We start from the raw sequence: 8,743 nt of genomic DNA, 5'->3' as shown, positions 1-8,743 counted from the left end.
ATGAAAAACCATTCAACGGAAATAGAGTTTATTCTCCTAGGACTGACAGATGACCCACAATTGCAAGTTGTGATTTTTGTGTTTTTATTTCTTAATTACACTTTGAGCTTGATGGGGAACTTAACCATTATCCTCCTCACCCTGCTGGATCCTCGCCTCAAGATGCCAATGTATTTCTTTCTCCGTAATTTCTCATTTCTAGAAATCATATTCACAACGGTATGTATTCCCAGATACTTGAAAACCATAGTGACTAAAGAAAAAACCATCTCATATAATAACTGTGTGGCTCAATTATTTTTTATTCTTTTACTGGGAGTTACAGAGTTTTACCTTTTGGCTGCTATGTCCTATGACTGCTATGTTGCCATCTGCAAACCCTTGCATTACCCAATCATTATGAACAGCCGAGTGTGCTATCAGCTTGTACTTGCTTCTTGGCTGACTGGATTCCTAATCATCTTTCCCCCATTGCTCATGGGACTCAAGCTGGATTTCTGTGCTTCCAAAACGATTGATCACTTTATGTGTGAAACTTCCCCCATCCTGCAGATATCCTGCACAGACACACATGTCCTAGAATTGATGTCTTTCATCTTCGCCGTGGTGACACTTGTGGTCACATTGGTGTTAGTGATTCTCTCCTACACTTGCATCATGAAGACCATTATGAAATTCCCTTCTGCACAGCAAAGGACCAAGGCTTTTTCCACCTGTACTTCCCATATGATTGTTATCTCCATGACATATGGGAGCTGCATCTTTATGTATATTAAGCCATCTGCCAAAGAAAGGGTGACTGTATCCAAAGGTGTAGCTTTGCTGTATACCTCAATCGCCCCTTTACTAAATCCCTTCATTTATACCCTAAGGAACCAGCAGGTGAAAGAAGTCTTCTGGGATATGTTACAAAAAAGGTTGTATTTTTCAAAAAAAAATTGTGATAATTGCTACAAATCACAACGTTGCCATAAAAACAAAAAATCTTTCATTCATTTCTTTTTTAAAAAGATTTTATTTATTTGAGATAGAGAGCGGGAGAAGAGTGGGGGCCAGAGGGAGAAGGAAAAGCAGGCTCCCTGCTGAGCAAGGAGTCCCATGCTGGGCTTGATTCCCGGACCCTGGGATCATGACCTGAGCCAAAGGCAGACACTCAACCAACTGAGCCACCAAGCGCCCTTGTTCATTTCTTCTGATCATGTTTTTCTATTTTATTACTTATCCCATATAGGACATTCTCTTGAAGAATCCTGTAGTTCAGTCTCACCCTCACATTTTATTCTCCCTAATGAAAACACCCTGCTGCAATAATTTACTCTCTCAAGTCGGTAACACAAGCTTTACATAGCATTTTTTATTGTATATTAGCTACTAGAAACCATGACTTTAAATAAAATATGCCTTTTATAAGTATAATTTGCTATACGTAATTTGTTAATTGATTAAACATATCTTGTGTATCTCTCATTTCAGATGTTGCAAGGCTCTAAATCCCTATGTTTGAAAAACTTGTCCTTAAGTAAGGAGACAAACACCTAACTCTAATATTAATACATAGTGTATAATTAGTGTTGTCATAAAGGGATATTAAAATATTAAGGGGCATACCATATAGCTTCTAAGTAATTTTGGAGTTCTGAGAGGACTTTTAGGAGAAAGTAATAATTATATTGAGACTAAAAATATACAGAAGGAAAGAAGACTGAGTTATAAATGTATGCAAATAGCACAGCGGTGTTAGATAATGACATACATTTGGAGAATTCATATATCTGATACTTTAAAAAGGGTTTTTGAGATATTCAGCTTGAATCCAGTAAAGGTTTTCTTACAAATACAAAATGGAATACTGCACAGAATATATAACATTTTTGTGCCTTAGATTTTCCATATATAAAGTAGGAGAAAAAATTTTAAAGTTTTTATTTTATTTAATTTTATTTTTTTTAAAATTATTTAAAAATTATTTATTTATTTATGATAGGCATACAGTGAGAGAGAGAGAGGCAGGGACACAGGCAGAGGGAGAAGCAGGCTCCATGCACCGGGAGCCCGACGTGGGATCGATCCCGGATCTCCAGGATCGCGCCCTGGGCCAAAGGGCAGGCGCTAAACCGCTGCGCCACCCAGGGATCCCTATTATATTTATTTTAGAGACAGTGTGTGGAAGCGGGGTAGGGGTGAGCAGGGGGAAAGGAAGTGGACTCCCCACTGAGCCTGGAGCCAATGAGGGGCTTGATCTCAGGACACACGAGATCATGATCTGAGCCAAAACCAAGAGTTGGATGCTTAACAGTTGAGCATCCAGGGACCCCTAAAGTAGGAGAAATTTAATCCACATCTCATAGTTCATTAAATATATGCTTAAAACTGTTTAGCACTCAGTAAAAGATATCACTTATTTTTGAACATTCAAAAATGTGGTTCAATTAGTACTTCATATGCTGTTATACAGATAGAGAAAACAAGCCTAGAGAAATTGAAGGGATCTGTATACCACAACTGTATTTTGGACTTAAACTTAGTATTTTAGTAATGTTGAAAGGTTTTGTGTAAGACTCACCTTGGTAGTCTTACAAATGTAGATTATATTATTCCTACTTCTTTCATTCCTCTGTCTGGAATATAACCAATATACTCTATGTTACTGATCTGTTTGGTAAATTGTTGTAAAATAGATGCAATGTTTTCCATAGCAGCATAATGTCAATTAAATCATTACCTGATATAAGGTTTATTTGCCAAAATCTTCTCTCTCAATTCCAGTTTGTTTTCTACCTAGCAAAATTATGTTAAGTAATTCTGACCTGAAGAAAAATGCACAGATTCTTTTCCTTTGGCAACAATAGTGTAAGCCTCCATATTAAAAAACTCAGCAAACTTCCAACCAGGAAAGATTTATTTCCTTTGTGTAGATATTCCACCCTTAATTTTGGTTTAGGGAAGTGATAGAACCATATCTTTCATCTACCTCACTCCTTCTCGTTCATGGTAATTAGATTAATACTTCCATCTGTTTAGAACCCCTATATAAATGCATCTGACCTCAATTGCTTGCCATTGTTTTTAGAATTTGCTAAACAAAACAACTGACTTTGGTATTTTTATAGAAATTTTGGTCAAAATTTGAATTCTCATTTGACTTACAATTTGCAAGCAATTTTAAAAAAAAATTCATTACTGAAAATATGATTACTATTACTTTCATTAAATGATTCTGAGGATTTCTAAAACTATTAAAAACATTTTTTTCAATGCTCTAATCTCATAATTCTAATTTCCATTTCTTTAGAAAGCTTCATAATTAGGAATTTCAAGTCCCTTGGAAAACAAGATTATTGTTTAGATTAAAAGAGTTAACTTATTTGAACCCCTTTATTCACTAATAAGGGTGCATTAGTCAAATAGTTAATGTATAACTACAGCAATCCTTAAGGACATCTGCCCAGAGTCTGTGAAGTACTTGTCCAAAGATAAACATCGGCTTGAGGAACCACAAGAAAAAATTCAATGCGCTCAAGCCAGTATAAAATAGCTGTGCTCACAACTGTTGTAAGAAATGGTCTTATTAAAAAAAAAAAAAAAAAAAAGAAATGGTCTTATTGATGCAGACTGGGTCCTAGGACCCAGTGGAGGGTCCCACGGGATCAGCCGAGAGGGTCCCTGGCTTCACACAGAATAGAAATCAAATGTGAGCCAGATAATGTAGAAACAGAGTTTATTGAAGAGTTTAAGTGGCAGACAGAGAAGAGCAGATGGAGGGTCTGGGAGACTTGGAAAGGAAAGGAGAACAAGTCTCTTTGTTGTTTTGGGGGGCTAAGTAAGGTTTGTATCAGAAAAGGGTCTAGTGTAGGTGTTTCTCTGGGAATCCAGAGAAAAGCAAGTTTCAGGTGAGCAATAGGTATTATTCTATAAATTACCAAAGGTAGGGGTATTGATGCCTCCGTCAGCTGGTTTGTTTGAAGATAATGTCCAGGAACACGTCTGGAATCTGGCTCTTGGGTGTTATCAGGTGTTTGGGGCCTAGGACAAAACTCAGCAAATGGCAAACTTTCTTGCATTCCCCTTGAAGTGGGAACATAGCTTTTTTGGCTTCTTCAGATGCAAAATATGGAACATGAGTAAATGGGGTCTAGCAAAAAACAGCAGAGATGGATGGAGCCTTCCTAAAATGGAATACCTTCAGCTTTCCTACTTTCTTATCATCTGTTGCCATACTGATGAGGAATTTGGGACACAGTTGTAAATGGGATTTCTAAAAATGAGAAATTTTGGAGGAAGAAATACATGGGTTCTCTGGTTGAGAGTCCAGTAGGGTGAGAGTGATTGTTGTTAGATTCCCAGTGACACTCAACATGTGGGTAAAGTCAAAAGAAGAAAGGGAAAGAAAGAGAGAGGAAAAATGACCACCTGCAATTCTGGATCACCGCCCAGTCCAAGAAGAATAAAGGCTTTCACTGTTGTGTGGTTTCTCATAACTGAGTTCTAGGAAGAAGGAAAAAGGAGGAAAAGAGAAAAAAATGAGAAGGAGGAAAGGCTTTAAAGATACTTACTCTCTTAGTATTCTCATAAACACAATGCTACCGACACCCAACCTCCCTCAATATTCCGTTAGCCAGCAATGACATCCTCTCAAAATTCTCTCATATCATTTTTACTCAGAACTGCACTAACTCTATGAAACTCTCTGAATTTGTTTTCTTTTAATGTAAGCTTTCCAGAAGGATCACATATTGCATTAATAGTCATATACAAGTGAAAACAAAGAAAGAAACCAAGAAAGCCCATATTTCTCTGATTATTGCTCTTTGTGATAGACTTCGATGTTCTGTCATTTTTAGTGGACTCTCTTTTAACATAACACAAACGACGTACACACCTCGAGCCCATACACAGCGCCAAACTGTTTTCCATAGTGACTGTAATTTTAATTCCCACTAACAATAGAAAAGGGTTTCCATTACTCCATACTTGCATTTTAAAAATTAGAGCCATCCTAATGAATTTGCAGTGGTACCTCATGGTACTGATGTGCATTTCCGTAATGACAAATGATATAGAGCACCATTGCATGTGCTTGTTTTTCATTTCAAGAAATTTGTATTCAAATCCTTGCACATTTTCTAAAGATTTATTTATTTGAGAGACAGCGAGTGTGCACTTGCACATACACATGTGCCAGTGGGAGAGGGAATCTTCAAGCAGACTCCCTGCTGAGTGTTGGGTCTGCCAGAGGGTTGATCTCAAGACCCATGAGATCATACCCTGAAGGGAAACCAAGAGTCAGGCGTTTAAACTACTGAGCCACCCAGGCACCCCCAAATCCTTGCACACTTTTAATTGGATTATTTCTTTATGTTGTTGTTGCTGATTTGTAATAGTTTTTGTGCATTCTGGATACTAGAACCTTGTAAGATATACAATTTTTTTTTTTACAATTTGAAAATATTTTCTCCCTTTCTGTAGATTTTATTTTCACTTCTTGATCATGTCTTCAGAACAACAAAAGTATTTAATTTTGATGAAGCCCAATTTAATCCTTTTATTGCTCAGACAATATCTAAAGATCCATAGCCAAATCCAAACCTGAGGTCATGAAGATATATCCACTCTTTTAAAGTGAGTTGGATAGTTTTGGTTTTATATCTAGGTCATAGCTATACTGTAAGCTGATTTTTGCACAGTGTAGGGTAGCAGTGTAATTTTGCTCTTTTATATGTGATTATGTAGTTTTGCCAGCAGTATTACTGAAAAGGCTGTTCTTTCTCCATTCAATGTTTTGATATTCTAGTAAAAAAAAATTAGTGATAGGTGTATAGACTTATTTCTGGACTTTTCATTTTATTCCATGTTTCTATATATCTGTCCTCATGCCAATTTCACACCTTTTTTATTACTATTGCTTCATAGTATGATTTTGGGAAGTGTCAGTCTTCTCACCTTTGTCTTCTTTTTCAAGATGGTTTTGGATATTAGGATTTCTTTACGATTCCATTTGAATCTGAGAATTAAATTTTCCCATTTTTTAAATGTTTTCCATTAAAAAGATAATGTTATTGGAATTTGACAGAGATTGAACTAAATCTGTAAATTATTTTGGGTGGTATCTTAATAGAATTCTGTCTAACAAAATACGAACATAGAATGCCTGACACTGCTTTAGAAGGTAATAACTATTCAGTGAATTTTTAATAGATATGTTTTCAGATTATTCTTGAGTTTTTGCAAACTGTTTCTTTCAAAGAATGGTCATTTTTCACTTAGGTTATCAAATTTGTGTTAATAGAATTGTTCATAGTGTTTCCTTATGACCCTTTTAATGTCCATATCCTACAGTGGAAACTTAGATAACTGATTATAGATTTTTCTTCTTCTCTAATAGAAACATTTAATGCTATAAATTTCTCTCTGAGCACTTCTTCCACTGCGTTCCACAAACTTTAATAAGGTGTTGTTTCATTTTCTTTTAGTTAAAAAAATTTGAATTTCTCTTGAGATTTCTTCTATGATCCATGTATTAGTTAGGATTCCTCAGTTATCATTTTTATTGATTTCTAGTGTAATACCATTTTGGTTTGAGAGCCAATATTGTATCAATTCTGTTCTCCAAAATTTTTAAAGTGTGTTTTATGGTCCAGAATATGATCTGTCTTTGTGAACTTGAGAAGAAAAGATATTTAGCTACTGTTGATTAAAATAGTCTACAGATGTTCGATTATACACAGCTAATTGATGGTGTTGTTGAGTTTAACTATGTCCTTACCAATTTTATGCTTTCTAGATCTGCCCATTTTGGATACAGTTATTGAAGTTTCTAACTATGATAGTGGATTCATCTATTCTCTTTTCAATTCTACTATTTTCCCCCACACTTTTTGATGTTTTCTTGTTAGTTGTATGCATGCTAAGAATTATATCAATATGTTTTCTAATGTTAAATGGACAATGCATTTAAAAAATAAAACTGGGCAACCCAGGTGGCTCAGCGGTTTAGCGCCGCCTTCAGCCCAGGGCCTGATCCTGGAGACCTGGGATCGAGTCTCGCGTCGGGCTCCCTGCATGGAGCCTGCTTCTCCCTCTGCCTGTGTCTCTGCCCTGTCTCTGTCTCTCTGTCTCTGTCTCTCTCTCTCGTTCTCTGTGTCTCTCATGAATAAATAAATAAATAAAATCTTAAAAAAATAAGACCCACTTGGTATTGGTATACTATCATTTTTATATGTTAATAGATCACATTTTCATATATTATTTGATTTTCTATATCTGTAGTCATAAGTAATATTTTCTGAATTTCCTTTTTCTTTTAATGCCTTGCCTGTGTTTTTGTATCACATCACAAAAATGATGGCTTACTAATGAATCAAGTGTTCCCTCATTTTCAGTTTTTTGGAGAATGTTTAGAAATTTTTGGTATACCTCATAAGTGAAGCCATCTAAACCTCAATTTCTGTGTGTGTGTGTGTGTGTGTGTGTGTGTGTGTGTGGTGGGGAACATTTCTAAATACAAATAGCTTACTGTAGCAGTTATAGAGTATTCTATTTATAAATTTCTTCTGAGTGCTTTGGAAGTTTATGTTTTACAAGGATTTTAGCCATTTCATATAAATTATCTATTTTTCCTATAAAGGGGTTCATAATATCTCATTATTCTTTCAATATCCATAGGATCTGTAGTGAAGTCATTTTATGAATGCTAACATCCGTAATTTGTGCCTTCTATTTTTTCCTGATGAATCTATGTGTGTGATTTATAATTTCTTTAACATACTTATAAATTCATCTGAAGTTGCTGTGCATATCTGGATTATTTCAAAACCAGGCTTAGGTATTTGTTGAAATTATTATGCTGCTCCACTCTTCATGAGGCAGCTATGTTCAATTGTTCTTATGATTGTTAGTACGTTATTTGTCATATTTAATTCAAATATTTGTAAATGCTCAGTTATCTAACACAATTGTTCTCTAAACAACCAATTTAAAAAGAATATAATGCACAATAATTTTAATTGTTTTAAGATTCATTTATTTTGAAGAAAGAGAGAGAGAGAGAGGGAGGGAGAGAGAGAGACAGAGAAGTAGGAGGGGCAGAGGAAGAGAATTTTGAAGCAGATTCCCTGCTAAGCATGGAGCATGACATAGGATCACAACTTGAGCCAAAATCAAGAGTGAACCTTTAACTGACTGAGCCACCCAGGCATCCCACAATCTTTTTTTAAGTAAACTAATATATTCTAATTTGATCATTAACACTAGTGGTTATTCTCTGCCACAATTGCCTTTTCATTTTATTAAATAGTGTAACAATAATTTAGTAGTATTATAAAAAATATAAATGAATATTAGTTTTAAATAGGTTGTAACTAAGTACAAATAAAGAATAATAATGTTTACATTGCATGCTACATTAAATATAAAATAAATGAAATATTTTATATTCTTGAATAGAATTCAAAGATAACAAACAGAGACAGACTGAAAAGGTTATCTCCATTTCTTTCAGATATTCACAGGTAAAGGAAGCAAAATGAGAAAAAAATGTCTTGAAGGATATAAAGAAAACTGACTTCTTTGGAACAAAGATTTTCTTCAAAGGAAGCTTGAAAAGATAAAGATGAATTTCAAACATGAAAGAAAAAAAACTCAAAAAACAACCAAAATATACTATGTATTAGAAGCTACTACTGATACTCTGATATTAGAAGGGATTCCTTTGTTCATTTCCTTTATATAAAATGCTACAGGACAT

The 8,743-nt window shown here is 34.9% G+C and overlaps 1 protein-coding gene across 1 annotated transcript; it reads left to right on the top strand.

The window, feature by feature from the left end:
- On the top strand, positions 1–1,490 carry LOC129517272 (olfactory receptor 6C6-like). The gene is made up of 2 exons (XM_055336955.1): positions 1–964; positions 1,474–1,490. Exons 1-2 carry the CDS (start codon positions 1–3, stop codon positions 1,488–1,490), a joined length of 981 nt encoding a protein of 326 aa, XP_055192930.1.
- The last annotated feature ends 7,253 nt before the right edge of the window (positions 1,491–8,743 follow it).

The sequence above is a fragment of the Nyctereutes procyonoides genome, unplaced genomic scaffold (assembly GCF_905146905.1).
Source record: "Nyctereutes procyonoides isolate TBG_1078 unplaced genomic scaffold, NYPRO_anot_genome, whole genome shotgun sequence".
NCBI classification, from domain to species: Eukaryota; Metazoa; Chordata; class Mammalia; order Carnivora; family Canidae; genus Nyctereutes; species Nyctereutes procyonoides.
The sequence above is the reverse complement of the archived record's forward strand: the minus strand, read 5'-3'. Positions and strand labels throughout refer to the sequence as shown.

Excerpts from the sequence above, each read along its gene's own strand:
- LOC129517272 (XM_055336955.1), top strand. The coding sequence starts at position 1 with ATGAAAAACCATTCAACGGAAATAGAGTTTATTCTCCTAGGACTGACA.